General features: G+C 42.4%; 2 protein-coding genes across 2 annotated transcripts; both read right to left on the reverse strand.

Annotated features, from left to right (window-relative positions):
• Positions 1–1,046: 1,046 nt before the first annotated feature.
• On the reverse strand, positions 1,047–6,390 carry LOC109756972 (glutamine--tRNA ligase). Its single transcript, XM_020315805.4, has 22 exons — positions 6,091–6,390; positions 5,845–5,892; positions 5,685–5,756; positions 5,427–5,526; positions 5,101–5,196; positions 4,944–5,005; positions 4,755–4,856; positions 4,576–4,668; positions 4,251–4,403; positions 4,106–4,161; positions 3,581–3,758; positions 3,294–3,491; positions 3,110–3,208; positions 2,908–3,039; positions 2,696–2,832; positions 2,483–2,582; positions 2,300–2,395; positions 2,062–2,162; positions 1,841–1,946; positions 1,643–1,732; positions 1,422–1,551; positions 1,047–1,334 (listed from the first exon to the last, which is right to left on the reverse strand). Exons 1-22 carry the CDS (start codon positions 6,223–6,225, stop codon positions 1,237–1,239), a joined length of 2,382 nt encoding a protein of 793 aa, XP_020171394.1. The 5' UTR covers positions 6,226–6,390; the 3' UTR covers positions 1,047–1,236.
• A 2,161-nt stretch (positions 6,391–8,551) lies between these two features.
• LOC109756976 (uncharacterized) lies at positions 8,552–14,345 on the reverse strand. Its single transcript, XM_020315808.3, has 12 exons — positions 14,242–14,345; positions 14,073–14,143; positions 13,836–13,901; positions 13,641–13,716; positions 13,146–13,213; positions 12,192–12,293; positions 9,985–10,074; positions 9,731–9,805; positions 9,606–9,638; positions 9,325–9,399; positions 9,095–9,148; positions 8,552–9,002 (listed from the first exon to the last, which is right to left on the reverse strand). Exons 1-12 carry the CDS (start codon positions 14,291–14,293, stop codon positions 8,913–8,915), a joined length of 852 nt encoding a protein of 283 aa, XP_020171397.1. The 5' UTR covers positions 14,294–14,345; the 3' UTR covers positions 8,552–8,912.
• Positions 14,346–16,262: the final 1,917 nt, after the last annotated feature.

Consider the following 16,262-nt stretch of genomic DNA (forward strand, 5'->3'; position numbering starts at 1 on the left):
AATAATTTAAATAAAAATCAGTTTTGTTAAAGCACATCTAGATGTGCTCTAAGTATTACACATCTAAATTCTATATCATTGATTTTACACGAAGATTCATGCAAGCATTTTCTTGTCTTTTTTCTTTTTCAATAAAAATCTTACGATTCAAACATAAAGTTTTGAAATAAAATAGATCATTTTACAGCTACTTATGAGTTCCTCTAAGTTGAATTTGATAATGCATTTGGATAAGATCCTCAAATGTCGTAGGATTCTGCTCTGGAAGCGGATAGGAACACCCACGTTTTAAAAATCCAGAGTGGCGACCTCAATCATCCTCAATCTTGTTGTGCATGATCACAAGCGTCATCACCTTCCACAATGTTTTTAGATCTCATAGTTTAGCAGGTGCAAAACAGGCTTGCAGCACTCCAATGCCCTCTCGGCATCCTTTCTAGCGGCTTATCTTTGGGCAAAGTGACTTTTTTGTTACCCCTTAGTTCGGAAATGGTCTTGACGAAAGTCGGCAACGATGGGTAGATACCATCACAAAGAAATACCACATGTTGTAATTATAACCACCCCACACACAACCTTGTAAACAATGAAAACTGTTATACAAATCGATGTCATTGTGAGATCCAGGCACCCCAAAGACGAGTCCTAAATCCAAGTCCAAAGGTCATGTGGTGCAATTGCCTCAAGAATGGTGGACTTTTTATCAGTTGAATGGAATCTACAGGCTCTTAAAAATATATCAACTAGTTCACACGCCCCAATGAAATATATGCCCATTGTCCCATAAGGAAACCGCCGAGCAGCAATGGTATCTCAAAGAACACGCTGATTAAATTCATGAATATTTGGCAAGCGTGCTCTTGGGTGTAATACCATGTGGTTGTGGTTGGACAATAGAGATAAAATGAATACCAGAGAAAACGCGAAACACCAGAGAAGTATTTTTTAGAATTTTAGAAGGGGGGAGGGGGTCATGAAGAAACGGAAAGCTCCGGCTGAAGGCATTACCGCACCAGGCAGGTCATCTGAGTAACTATTTGAGCATATGATCATCCAAGTTTTGATCGATTGAAACAAAACATGCTATAATACTCATCACAAGCCCAGTATGCAAAACAAAAACAAAAACAAAAAAGGCCTCTTGGCCTTTGGCATGATGTATGCATTACACTATGTTTTCTCACATTAGCGTCTCTGTGACCAAGAAAAACCGGAACATTTTCACTAAATTTGCAGTCACTTGGGTCCAGCCTTCCCATAAGAGTCGCGCAGGGTTACAGTCCTGTTGAACACAAGCTTCTCGGGCGTCGAGTCCGTGTCCACAGCGAAGTAGCCTGTAATTACATTCAAGCACGGTGGTCAGTTGCATCAAGCGATGTAGAGAGGAATGCCAACAGTATACAGAGAGGTTCAGAGATTACCAAGTCGCTCAAACTGGAACTTGTCGCCCAGAACCGCGGTGGCCAGTGAAGGTACAGCATAGGCGTCCTTTACTACCTCCTTTGAGTGCGGGTTAAGATCACCCAGCCAGTCTTCCAATTCGGCGGGATTCTAAGAGAGCGAGAAACACATTCACAAGAAAGTGACTTTCCAGTCCTACACACATCAGTAATGACAGCAAGCACAGCCAGCAAAACTTTACCTCAGATAGGAATAATTTCTCAAATAATCTTATTTCAACCTTTAACGGATCAACTCCAGGTGCTGGCTGGGCAACCCAGTGCAGAACACCCTGAACAGATTAGAAACCAAGTCAACATCCAGATTTTTATTTTTTTTGTGTGTGTGTGTGTGTCTCAACTCCCTAAGTAGATTTGTGAAGATTCAAAACACCAGTTACCTTAGGTTTAGAGGTCTTTGAAGGGTCATACTCGGCTCGAATTTCAACAATATCATCTGGATTATCACCATAAATAACCTCTGTGCATTTTATCGGGAATGCATACCTAGTAATCAAATAGACATGTATCACTATGCAGATATGGAGTAGGTGAACAACAATAGTCACGTAATTTCAGCTCAACTTTCTTAACAAAAGAACAATAGTTCCAAATCAATTACCTCAGCAGGGCAGATTTACCAGGAGCCAGTCCATAGTAATCTTTGGAGTCCTTCACGCGAAAATCAGTTTTTTCAATGTAGATGATTTTTGAGAAAGGAACCTGTATAAAGGTAGCATATAAGAAATTATTTAGCATGGACACAAAAGTAAAACATAAAGCAAAGACACGGTAAACCTATATCATTTACATAGCAACAAAAACTATTCTTCTCATCATATACTGAACATGAGAGGCACCTTGTAGTAGGACGAAGCTTCATCAGCAGGAGCATCAGGCCACTTTTTTCCATCAAGGTCTATGACTTTTCCATCTTCCAAGTTAGTTATTACAACCTAATAATTTAGTAAAGGGTGAGTGTGTTAGGAACTTCTAGAGGCTGAAGACGTGAAGTGAATTGCAGCAGGAACCGAGTGCCAAACCTTTAGAGGATGCAAAACAACCATGGTTCGAGAAGCTGTTTTATTCAGTTCTTCTCTGATATGATATTCAAGACGGTCAACACGAATTAAGCTATTGTCACTGCATATAGAAAGAAGCGCAAATCAGTAGCAGAAACAGAGATTTAATGCTTGAGCACATAGACCAAAGCACGGTTCATGTGAGCCTTTGTTAACAATAATTCATGCATTTACCTTCTCGTTATCCCAATTCCACGGATAAATGAATTGATCGCATTTGCTGATACTCCCCGTCGCCTCAGTCCTGCCAAAGTCAACAAGCGAGGATCATCCCACCCATCTACCCACTTCTCTGTCACAAGCCGGTTCAACTGCAACAGAACAAGGAAATGGATATCAATAAGTAGTACATATCAAATACATTTATCTTCTCTTTTCTAACATACCTTTCTTTTGGACATCATAGTATGTGATATGTTTAGCCTCGAATACTCCCAAACATGTGGCTGGTACAAGCCTAAGGCAACAAGTAGCCAGTAGTATGACGGGCGGCGTATGTCGAACTCAAGAGTGCACAACTAACAAATAACCACAATCAGTCAAGTTACAGTTCAACCGAGGCAAAGCTATTTCAAGAAAGGAACTTACAGAATGTGTAATGTTTTCAAGTGAATCCACCATGCAATGAGCATAGTCATAGCTTGGATAGATACACCATTTGTCACCAGCATGCGGATGAGGAGTGAACTGTATGGGCATCAAAGATAGAGTTTTGTATGCATGAGATGGACATTCAAATTCATCAAGTGAGTTGCAATGTTGCATCGCTTACTTTTATTCTATATGCTATTAAATCAGACATGTTCTTGTTATCATTCTGCATGTCCTGCTTCATTCGGAGAGTTGCTGCACCCTCAGCAATCAACCCACGTCGCATGTCTTCAAATAACTGCAGAGATTCTTCAATGGGCCTATCCCTCCATGGACTATTCATCTTCTTTTCCCTGTATTCCTTGATTTGTTCTGCAGTCTGGCAAGCATACACTAGTCACTATCTACACACTCTCCTTTCTAATAAACTATTGCACCATGATAAAGAAAGGAGAAGAGCAAACAAACCTGGTGATCCACATAGGCTAGCCCTTTCCGTATTAACTCAACTGCATGCTCATATAAAGCTTGGAAATAATCACTTGTATATGTAACTTTATAGGGCTCCCATCCCATCCACTTGACTATCTCCTGAATGTGGTCTATATATTCTTTCTTTTCAGCTTCTGGATTTGTGTCATCAAACCTGTAATTCAAATAGACAGCAGTCCATTTTGACATGAATGAGAATGCAAAAACTAAAGGAGCAAGAATTCTTTGTAAGCATTTATGTACCAAGCAAAACTAATTAGAACTCAGGATCAAAAACAGATATAATTAATCAGATGTAGTACGTATAATATAAGACAATAAGCATAAATTCAAAGACCATTTCCAGTATTTATTCAATGGCATGGTCAAGGCAAAAAATGTGAACATAAAACAAATAGTTGGCACAAAATTGACCTTAGAGCAACATTAACAGGCCAAAAAAGTATATAAAAATGACAAGCAGGAGAAAACTGTTCCAAATGGAAATTCATATATTATTACCTGAGATAACAGTGACCATTTCGCTCTTTAGCCAATCCAAAATCAATAAACATAGCCTGAATGAGATGAAGCATGTCAGCATGCATAATCTTATTATCTTCATGTTTCAGGGAAGTAGCATATATGGGAATGTGTTTCATTAAACCTTAGCATGACCGATATGAAGATATCCATTAGGTTCTGGCGGGAAACGGGTCATCACTTTTCCACCAGTTGCCTTAAGATGTTTCTCTAATATCTCCTTCGTGTTATGCGCCCTCCATATGTTCCCATCGCTGAAGAATATTTCTGTATGAACCTAGCTCGTGCAAAGAAATCAAGACCACTTAAGTTAACTTCTCACAACACCCAAAGCTCCAACAGATAGTCAATCAAGGTGCTTACGAGAAGGATAACTACTTGGGAAGTGCACAACTGAGATGCATAATAACAACAGAAATTTAATCAATTTATCTCACAATCTACGGTACCTTATTGTTTTCCGCTGGCTGGGGAAATATTGTATAAGGATTCAGTTCCTCCTCAGATGGTGGTGCAGCAGTGGCTACTGCAACCTTTTTCTCCTGCAGTTCACAGATACCATAACTAAGTAATTCGGTAATCAAATCGTCATATTTTAAAACCAAAGGATCCCCTTCAGCTCACCAACCTCAACTTTTGCTGGTTTTTCCTTCTTCTTTTTCACTGGTTTTACATTGTCAGCTTCCGTCTTCGGACCTAGTATCTCAGCAAGCTTCTTCTCAATCTCCTCCTGTAAGAGCAAAAAAAGAAGTGGTTCAACATAAAGGCATGGCAATACAACCAGACACTCAGGTATTTAATCAGGATCATTTTGCACCTTTGTTGCCTTAGCATCGCCCCAGGGGTGCCGCTTCCTGACCTGTCCGCATAGGCCACCAACTGGGAGAAGGAAATGCAGGATCAAGGACCAGTTCTCTTCCCTCTAGTACTAAGTCAGAAAATTCAGTAATATGAAAGTGAACTGGAAGCCAAACCATTTATGTGATACCGCTGCTCCAATATAGCTTCCATGTTTTCCTTTAGAACCTCAGCAACAGTTGACTGAATCTCTTCAATAGAAACAACCACACCTGCAGTCACAGATTGTGTTACAATAAATTGGAAGGATTGGCCCAGAAAAAGGTGCCCCTTCCATGTCTGATCACAAAAAATGTGCACCAATTCAATATTCTTTTATCATCCAAACAACCACATTCTAAAATCACACTGGTAGAAAATTGTAGTGTACAGTCAGTGAATGTGCATGCATGATTTATAATTTGCAGAAGCATACAACTATATTCTGATTACGAAAACATACCTACACCACAGGCTTCTTCAAACTTCCCAATATCCAAAGATTCAGGACCGGTATTAGTAAGAAACGACAGAGCAGCATCTAGCTGTGCAGGGTTCTTAATCTGAAGTGACAAAGAAAGAAATACTTCAGATCCACGGCATAAGGAGAAACAAGCACTGAAACAGAACTAATTCTTCGACTGAGCTCCCGGAGAAGAACACATAATGCAGACTGTGGTGAAACTGGATTGAAGCATGAATAGGCCGCAGATATATATACCTTCGTCGAAACGATGTAGCTAATGAGGGCAGGACGATGGACGAGTGCATTGTTTGGGTATTTCGTGGCAACCTGTTTCATTCACGAACAAGTGGACCAACATGAGTCACACGCATAAAAATTTCTTAATGCAGCAGGGGAAATTGGTGCGGGTGCTTACTGCATACAGAAGATTCCCAACGGACTTGTCGCATCCGGTTATACCAGCCTGTTCATGTGCAGATCTACAGTTAAAAGGGGCAAAAAATGCTAGGGCTTCCCAGTGGCGCCGATTTGGTCAGGTAAACTGACGCAACTTGCATCGCGGGAAAGCAGAAATCAAACCCTAGCCGCAGGGGCCACGCAAACCAGCGCTCGCCGAAATCGACAGACTACTGCGCGAGCAAGGACAGAAGGCGCTGTTTACCTCGGCTAAGACGGCGGCTAGGTTGGCGGTGACCTTGCTGTTGACCAGCGCGTTCTCCGCCGTGCGCTGGTCGAGGCCGAGCGCCAGCAGCGTCTCCAGCCGCAGCGGGGCCGGGTCCTTCTCCCCGTCGACCATCTCCGCCGCCGGCGCCGGCTCCGGGGTCGAGTGTGTGTCCGTGCGCGTGCTGGGGTTCAGGCGTCTCCGGGCAGGGAAGGGCTGCGAGCGAGAGGTGTGGGGATTGGGGGAAAGTGTGCGTGGCGTTGGGGGGTTCTGCCGCAAGCCCGCGCATAAACCCTCCGGCCCACGCTGCAAGTGGGCTCCCGCGCGTGGGTTGTGTGAGGCGACGATGTGCGTGGCAGCCACGGTATGTGTGCGCGGCCCGGGGCTTCGGAATGCGGCTTGCGTGCCACGGAACTTGTTCTCTGTGGATTGGATACAGAGCATCGTTTGCTTTGAGACGTGTCAGGGCTATCGCTTTCCGGCGGCCGGATAAACACCTCAAACGTCAACGTCATGTGCGTAAATCTTAGGTCCAATAACAGCATTTGCTCCCCTGAAAAAAAAACAGCATTTGCTTCTAGCAAGACTACTCCCTCCATCTGAATTTGTAAGTCTTATTAGGTCCAATAACATCAATATTTTCATATTTTAACTATTAAGTATATTACTACAGATGTTGATAATTTATTCTACAATCTTGGTTAAAGGTATAGGTGTATGACTTTCACGAAAGTTGATGCGCCTTATGTTCAGGAAAGGAGGGAGTATATGTTATCTCAAAAAACCTAGCGATCACACGCCTCGGCGCGGAAGGGTATCTCAATCGTGAATCTACGCATGTCCACCAATCTCCAGACAAATACAACACAAACCTTCAATGCACCGCCATGGCCGCAACCGGCCGCCACTACCTCCATCAAACTTGACCAGACCATCCACAATCCCAGTCAACATCATGGCCGCGCACCACCTCTGTCACGCCACAGCGTAGCGATGGATCATCTCTACTCACTGGCACACAGATAACCCACAAACCCGCCATCAACTACCAGTCTCGTCAACTAGGCGCAACTTCAAATGATGGGGAACACAACACCGAGCTCAACCATCATCCGATTCGGGCATATCCATATATACGATTCCCCGGAAGAATGCACGTCGACGCCTTTAGCTCTAGGGCACTGGTCCTTAGGCGCGCGCGCACGAAGACTTCTCAGTTGTCATCAACAAGGCCAGACTGGCTCCGGTATAGACAACGACGCGCCAGTGGTAGTGGTCGTTCGGTGCTCCAGAAACATCAATGTAATTTTTACAAAAGTTTAGAAATTTTGTGTTTCTGATGAACTTTTATAGCAGGTCAGTGCCTTTAAAAAAATATAACCAACTATCGAATTTAGGATGAATTGTCCCCCATTGCTTGTACAGTAGGGGCAACTACCTCGGGGCTTTGGCATGACAAGCATCACTATGATGTTTTATTTTTTTTCACTACTAGCGCTTTTTTTTTCTACCGATAAGGTCTTTTTATCGACTTATAATGTAGCATCAAAGAGACACAACGCCTAGTGAGCATGCACACGGTCTCTACATGACTAGGATGTATATAAGCAACACCAACACACACACATAAAGATCATACAAGACCGATGCTATTAGATGTGTTAATAACAGAAAGAGAAAAAGACCAATGATTATCCATGCCAAGTAGTTTTTGAGCAAAACAAGATGATGCAAGTGCACACATTCTGAACGTGGACACAACCACACAATGAAAATCATGCACATACTAGGCAAGCAACCCAACTACTAGGAGCCGTACATACACAGAGTCAAGCACATAAAACGAAGCATGAGTGACGCTAATCGCAGATCAAACCAGCGAGAAAACACATGAGTGACACCAATCACAGATCAAACCAGCGAGAAGAGACAATACCGTCAAGATCCAACATTGAAGACCCTTAGCGATCACACGCCTCGACGCGCAAGTGTATCTCGGTCGTGAATCTACACATTTCCACCGATCCCCAGATAATACAACACAAACATTTAGTGCACCGCCATGGCCGCAATCGGCCGCCACTATCTCCATCAAACTTGACCAGACTATCCACACTCCCAGTCAGCATCATCGGCCGCGCACCACCTCCGCAACACCACACCGTAGAGATGGATCATCTCTACTCGCTGGCACGTAGACAACCCACAAAACTGCCATCATCTCGTCAACCAGGCACGAGCGCAACCATCATCTATTTCGGGCATATCTGTATATAGGATTCTCCGGAAGAATGCATGTTGAGGCCTTTATAGCGGTGGAGACAAGAGGGAGAGAAGGTTGTGTTGGTGGTGGCTAGGGTTCCCCTGTGAGCTTACCGTAAAAAAAAACAGCACAACTACGGCCGATTAAGAGACTTCTCAAAAAAATCACAGCGCGACAGCCGGCAATATAACGCTGATAAGAGCCTCCAAAGGGTGTCGTCTGTACTAGGCTACCCCTATCTTAAGATAAAACACAGTCGTAAAACTGTGAAAGCAGAGTAAGCTTCCAGATAGTTCACCGAGCAGCAAGGCAATCAAACAGGACGCCCGAACCAAGCAACTGCAAAGATTAGGACAGCTCGAAACTATAGTTAACCAACATAACACGGCCTAGTTCGGCTAAAATGACCAGTAAAAACACTATACTGCACCCTACATGTCGTGTATTTTTTCAGCGTAACTCCCAGATGTTACGAATTCCCTGTCTGTACAACCTGGGATTTATAAACTCGTCGCAGCCTCCACCACGATTGACAACGTAAGAAGTAGAAGTAGAAGTATCAGCACGCAGATTTGACGGGCGGCAGGGCCAGCCCTGCTCCTTTCGCAGATTGTTCCAGTGCCAGCAGCCGCAGCCCGAACTCCAGCCCCTGAAGGAAAGAGGTTCCGATCAGACAAAGTTATACTTATATAACAGTGGCTAACCATGGAAAAAGTTCTGGATGGGAGAAGAGAAACTAACCGGAAGCTCTCCTTGCTTCATGGATCTCGTAACCACCGGCCGCTGCAAGCCTTCCTGCAGCAAATGAACATGAAGATGTTAGACAGACGAAGGCTATGTGATGCAGTTCAGCTACCCAAATATCTACTCCCATGATGATTCAGAGGTTTTTTGAAGCAAGTGAGATGCTGCAACAAGTTATTGAGAAGCCCTGTGGTTGCAAGAGCGGTAATTTCTCGTTAGGTTCTTACCAGGCGGTCTGGCAGCATCGCAACATTTGGTTCTATGAATTGGAGGAGATACGACACGCCAGCCAATTGGCAATCCTGTTGATACAATATCGTTAGTCGCCGCATAGAGAAATGTTATCCGCTGGACTCACTCCTGATGTCAAGAATTTCTTAAGGGAATCCCTTTGCATATAATTCTTTCTTTTTTCAGTGACAAGTGATAGCAGTATATATAGAGCAAATTTCCCACGGTTAAGAAGATCAAAGCAATGAAGTAAATATTTATATGTGGAGGAGCCTACCTGCTTGTCTTGAATTGAATCTAACTTTCCATCCTGCAGAAGCAACCCAGTAGTTTACGTTAGCTCAGCTGAAAGACGTACTGGCAATCAATACTGTCCAAATGATAGATCCAATATAAGCTTACCATATTAAAAGCCAACTTTTTTAGATTTTCCATTTCTGCACCAATGTCCTTGAGTTTAATCCGTGCGCCGGCAACCTGAAAGAAGAAAATGGGATATTTGTAATTCACCAAGTAATTTGAAGTGTTTACTTTGATACAAATCAACCATTGAAAAAAAGTACTTAACACTGCATGTGGCCAAGTCCACTATTCAAATTAAGCTGTGCCATGTGCAGTTATCATTACAACGGGAAGCATGGAAATTTAGGAAGTACCTCATCTCTTATTTGTCCAGACATCTCCTTCTGCTTATCCAATTTATCATCCAACCTTTGTATACGCTGTGTCAAATGCCTTTTAGCAGCCTTCAGATTGAGAGAGAAATGTCAGTACTTGAGAATTAAACAGCCGGCTTAACATAAAATGGCGACAATAAAAAAAATCGATATTCCACATTTCTCGCACAAAAAGAGAGGCAAATTAGGCACACATTTAAATTGATTAGCCTTTTTAGAATCGTATCAACCAGTTTGCAACCCAGATTGCCAATACATTTTATTTGAAGAAAACATATCTTACTATAAATAATAGTCACATAGTTTGAGGCTATGTTGGGGATATCGCTTATCGGGAGCTTATCGGCCGACCCATGATAAGGGGTAAATCGGCCAGTTTATCGGCATATCGGCCAATTTATTGCCATATCGGCTGATTTATCGGCCAATTTTTCTTATCGGTCAGACAACGGTAAGCGATAAACCGGCCGATTTATCAGAATATCGGAAGATATCTTGAACAGGAAGCTCAAGATCCATGTTTCACTAGTAGAAAACAGGGCTTTGGTTCGGCCAGAAAAGAGCATTAATCCCGGTTGCATTACGAACCGGGACTAATGTGAGCATTAGTCCCGGTTCGAGCGGCTAGGGCACCGTACAGGCATTAGTCCCGATTCAAATGGGACCTTTAGTCCCGGTTGGTGCCATGAACCGGGACTAAAGGTCCCATTTCAAACTCTACCCTCCCCCCCCCCCCCCCCGCGTGGATCGCCTTTTCAGTTTTGTACTAGTTAGAAAAATTTAAAAACTTAAATTTGGACATGTTTTGCAAAAAGTGTAGGGAAAATGTAAAACGGCTACAATTTTTGCATACGATGTCAGAAAAAAACGTATAATATATCAAAATGTTCAGCACGAAAATCCGCATCCGATTTTGACAGCCTACGGCCTGTTTGCAAATTTTTAGAATCCTCAAATTCTAAAAGGAAAAAAAGCTATGCTCAAATTTCTGTTTTTTTTTTGAATTTTTGTTAAATCTGGTCAAACTATGGTCAAACTACTTATTCAAGAAGTATTAGTGTTACTAAATAATTATTCAAGAATATTAGTGTTACTAAATAATTATTTCTGTTTTTTTTAATTTTGGTCAAATCTGGTCAAACAATGGTCAAACTAATTATTCAAGAAATATTAGTGTTACTAAATAATTATTTCAGTTTTTTTGAATTTTGGTCAAATCTGGTCAAACTGTGGTCAAACTACTTATTCAAGAAATATTAGTGTTACTAAATAATTATTGTTTTTTAGAACAATAGTTTCAAACTCAAACAGTGAAATGTGTGACTTCATGCCCAAGCTAAATTCCTGAGGGTTAATAGGATTGACATCTTACTATTGTCAGGAAAACAACAAGTGCAGACTTGGAAACGAGGGAGAATAGAACCCGGAAGTTAAGCGTGCTCAGGCTGGAGTAGTGAGAGGATGGGTGACCGTCCGGAAAGTTAGATAGAATGATGAGGGGTGATTAGAGATTAGAGGTTGGTGATTAGAGATTAGAGGTTAAAATAATTCAGAAATTTGAAAATAAAAAAAAATTCAATTTTTTTCAAAAAAAAATCATAAAATTTCCTTTAGTACCGGTTGGTGTTACCAACTGGAACTAAAGGTGGACCTCGAGGCAGCGGCCACGTGGAGGGCCTTTAGTCCCGGTTCGTGTAAGAACCGGGACTAAAGGGGGAGGCTTTAGTAACGACCGCCCTTATGAACCGGGACTAAAGGTCCTTTTTCTACTAGTGTTTATTCAACATATGATGGCAATTTTCTTTGTAAGAAAACACTTCTTTCAAGATCATTGCCCTTGCAGACTTCTTTTCTGTTGGAAACAGGTCAGCAGTAGCACAACAATGACTAGTGACTTTTAAGCCAAATATATATCTGCGAGAAAATAGATATGGTGAACACCAAAATTGGTATCACATCCATAGTTATAACAAGCACAAGTGGTGCAATTATCCTTTTTATGCACAAGATAGATGGCAGTGCTCTACCTCACGAATGTATTAAGCCAAGAAGGTTAAAATAACAAATTTGCACAATACAAAGAAGAGGTATGGTTATCTAGAAGCACACAGGACTAATGTAGGAATAAAGGAGATGGTGACCCTTTTTCCAATCAAACATAACTGGGAAAATTATTTTATACTTACAGCAAGAGAGTTCTGCACTTGTTCCAGATGCTTTGTCATGCTTGAGACGGCATTAGCCATATTTTGCTTGGTAACGTACATTATGCTAGAAAATGAGATACCCTGAAAGCGTGCAAATACAAGTAAATATATGAGAAATAAATCAATGTAATGATGATGTGATCAGGAAGTAAAAGCTTGAATCAATCCAAGCACTACTAGGCAGATAACTAGGACAGCACAAGATCAAATGAATACCAAATGTATAAACAAGAAAATGACGTTTTTTATGCATATGTGTGCCGATTGAGAAGGGTAACAAGGTTTAGAAGTTTTCTTTTTGCTGGGTAAAAGGGAGTTTATTCCATAGTAACAAGGTTACAATCTGCTAATACAAGATCATGAACAAAGGGGCGTGGTCATTGCAACCAACAAGCGGTGCTACGAGCCATACAAGCATAATTAGCTAGACAATGTGAAACCAACAAGGTTTAGAAGTTAAGACCATATAAAATTTAATAATATGACAATGAAGAACTCCAGGCAGGATTTTGGATAATTGCGAACAATGTGGCAGAACCACCACTTTTAGTTTTTACTAAAAGAACTAAATGACAACGAATAGTTATAGAACTATGAGTTGGTGTGGTGTACTTGGAATTTACCATGTAATTGCAGAGTTATGGCACAACCAGTACCCTAATCAAGCCCTACTAAATATCTCTTAAATGTAGACTTGCTCAAGATTTAACAGATATTCAATGTCCATCCTTTTCCTTCGAGCGATTTGAGATACATAAATTTAATGACGACTAAAATTATAGTTCAAATTTTAGTTTTCACATATACGATGTATTTTGCATGCAGGATTTGTTAAGGAAAATTGTGCATTGCACATGACGGTTGCTAGTGTTTCTCGAGATGTCGCAGATATTGTTGAAGATTGAAGGCTAACATAAAGTAGATAACACGTACTTTCCACCACATATAGGCATAGCCCGCCGCCCCAGCAGCTGCAGCAGGAGCTATGAAAGCTGACAGAACTGCAAACAGATGAAAAACAAGGGGTTATAAACCATGTCGTAGATGTCGATGTAAAATGACCAAAACACGACCTAAAAAAAGAATGAACAAAATACAACAGTCAGATTTTAATCAGCAGTGGAACATATTAGGTATTTTACACACTTCTCAATTGCAGTTTTTTAGACTGCTTGTCCCCTGTAATGTTTTTATTTCTGTAATCAAACTGTCATGAACATCAAATATATATTTGTATAATCCGAGAAAAGATGCGTCTGGACTCTGGAATGCAGCAGAAGTCAACTGCACTTCGCTTTTATTTTGGAAGGCATTATTAGACCCTTAATGTTAGCAGCAGCATGGGAACGAGGATATGCCAAGTAATGTTAATGAAGACATGGTTGGACAGTCACACCAAGGAAATTTCAGGGCAGCAGATGAACGCACCTTTGTTGCCGGGGTCGATATGAACAATAGTCTGAGCCATTGACAAATGTCGGACCTCCCTAGCAAGCATTTGCAGCTAAAATTGGTAGAAAACATGATTAAGCCACCGATATAAACATACTCTGTACGCTAATTTATTTTCAGTGCATCCGGTTACAGTCACCGCAACGGCATTATAATACAGAGAGCACACACCTGAAGGCTGAGCGCGGCATTTTCTTCGGCGGCGCTGCCGTCTACTCCTTTCTCGCGCAGAAACTCCTGTGGAAGTGGAACCACCGCCGCCGGCCGGCCGCAGCACATCAAGTCAGAATAGGAATTAGACAAGCGCGCACTCTCGCCGCCGGCCGGTCGACGCCGCGAATCGATGTGACCGGTCGAAGCGAGGCAGCAATGGATAAATTAAGCTAGTGATCAATCGCGCGCACGCACCTGGAAGTCCTTGAGGATGTCGAAGAAGCGGGCGGCGCGGCCGTTGCCGAGGACGATGGGGGCTGCGAAACCTGCGCGCGCGATCGACAGATCCGTCAGGAAAAGCACGCACGGAAATTAACTGAGCTCGCGATCGAGATGAAAATAAGACAGACAAAAGGGTACGCACCGACGCCGGCGAGGAGGACGTAGCGTCCGAGGTGCACCGACGCCGTCGCCATTGCTTCGCGGTGCGGGCGACGAGGCTGGGAAGGGGAGAGCGTCCACGAGTTTGGCTTGGAGGAGAGGAAAGAGCTGTCCAAAGCGGGCCGGTTCGTTCATATAGAGCGCGCGTCGTTTGGCCGCCTGACTCAGGTTACGGTCCAATCATTTTTTTGTGCGTGTGTTTTTTTTATCCAGAACCAATCTACTAGTATATCTAAATAGTAGCCCCCACTATTTGATTTTCCTGCGTTTCTATGCATCCACGTCACCCTAAATAATTTCAGCCGTTTGATTCACTACAGATGTCCCAGATTTGCAGACCAAGAGTTGATCCCCAATGCTCCAAGCCTCCATGCCCCTCCCGTTGCCTCCTCCTTCCTCCACCAACGGAAACGGAAGCCAAAGCATAAGCGTCCAATCTAAACGTCCATGGTGCGACTGAATCCCTCCTCTTAATAGTTGACCGCCCCGTCTCCTATTCCCCATCTCTCCCCAACCGACACAAATGCCACCCTGCAAGGGACGTAACAGAACCCAGCCCCTCATCTAGGGTTTGTGGCCGCCGGCGATGGCGGGGAAAGGGAAGGATCTGGAGGATGGGTGGAACTTCGTGCAGAAGGGCATCAAAAAGCTCATCAACATCCTTGAGGGCAAGCCGGAATCACAGTTCAGCTTCGAGTACGTCTACGTGATGTTCTACACGTAAGTCGCCTTCGTCCCCGCCTCCCTCCTGCCATGACTAGAGTAGGCCCGATTCAATCCAATCATGTTTGTTTCTTTTCATCCCGCAACACAATATACAGCGTGTGGAAAAATAAACCGGTTGCCTTTTTTGGCCACACACTAGATGGGTTTCAGTTTAGATATAAAACAGATTCTAGATTTTTAATGTGCAACGACGGAATATTTCCCTGTTGTTTTATCTAGAGATGCATCTTACATGGTTTTGTTAAATATTTAGGTGATTAAAGTGGGGCAAAACCAAACCAACTCATGCATTAATTCTAATTACCTCAGCTTGGTCCGGAAGGAGCATCAGGCGAAAGATTTTCTGAGTATGATTCCTATTCATTTCAATGATCTACATGGGAAGCGCAAGTCTAGCTGCGATGATACAAATCCGCTCGGCAAACAAATAAAAGCATTTGGCAGAAGAAGCGATGACCAAGCAAGAGCAAGTCATGACAATTACTGGTCTTTTGTTCACCAATCAGCTGTTATGTTTCATAAACATGTTCATAATGCTAATGTAAAATGGTTATTGAATGTACTATATATAAATAGAATGAATTTAGGGCCGGAGTTGTTCTAGAAAGGCAGAGTTGAAACACAAAGAAGGCCAGGCAAAGCATATGGGAGGATGCAAGTGTTTCAATCAGGAATGATAATATGTGGTATGCTTTCATGTGTGCTTTATTTATCTAAATGTTTGACCAATTTTGTTAATTAGTTGAACTTCTATCTTCATCATATCTCCTGCAGAAAATATAATTTTTTTTAGTGTTGAATCATTAGCCAGTACCTTTTTGGTTCTGTGTGTATGCCAAAGGTATGACCATTTAGACCATTGGTACAGTTTCATTGCAGCAGTACTATGTTATAACTTCCTACTCAAGGTAGATTTGAATTCTTGCGATGTGTCTTTATGTCAGAGCTAATGGCCTGCATCTATCTGTGACACCATACACCACTTGCAGGAAATCAATCGTGTGCCTACCTGATCCCACAGCAAGTGTTCGCTCACTGGTGAGTTTTGTAATCTGCAAATCTGTTTTTTTTTCCTGCTTGCTGCACATGGGTGGTACTTCGACCGGGGCACCAACTATACATGAATGTACTTCCATTTTTATATTCAGGAGAATTTAGAAACAGATGTCTTTGAACATTTTTTATTTAAAATTGGTGATTCAAGCTTGGTAGATTGGCTGATGATGGGCGACGAAATGTCTTCTATCTATAAAATTTGGAAGACTTGAGAAGGCAAGG

The sequence above is a fragment of the Aegilops tauschii genome, chromosome 3 (assembly GCF_002575655.3).
Source record: "Aegilops tauschii subsp. strangulata cultivar AL8/78 chromosome 3, Aet v6.0, whole genome shotgun sequence".
In the NCBI taxonomy this organism is placed as follows: Eukaryota; Viridiplantae; Streptophyta; class Magnoliopsida; order Poales; family Poaceae; genus Aegilops; species Aegilops tauschii.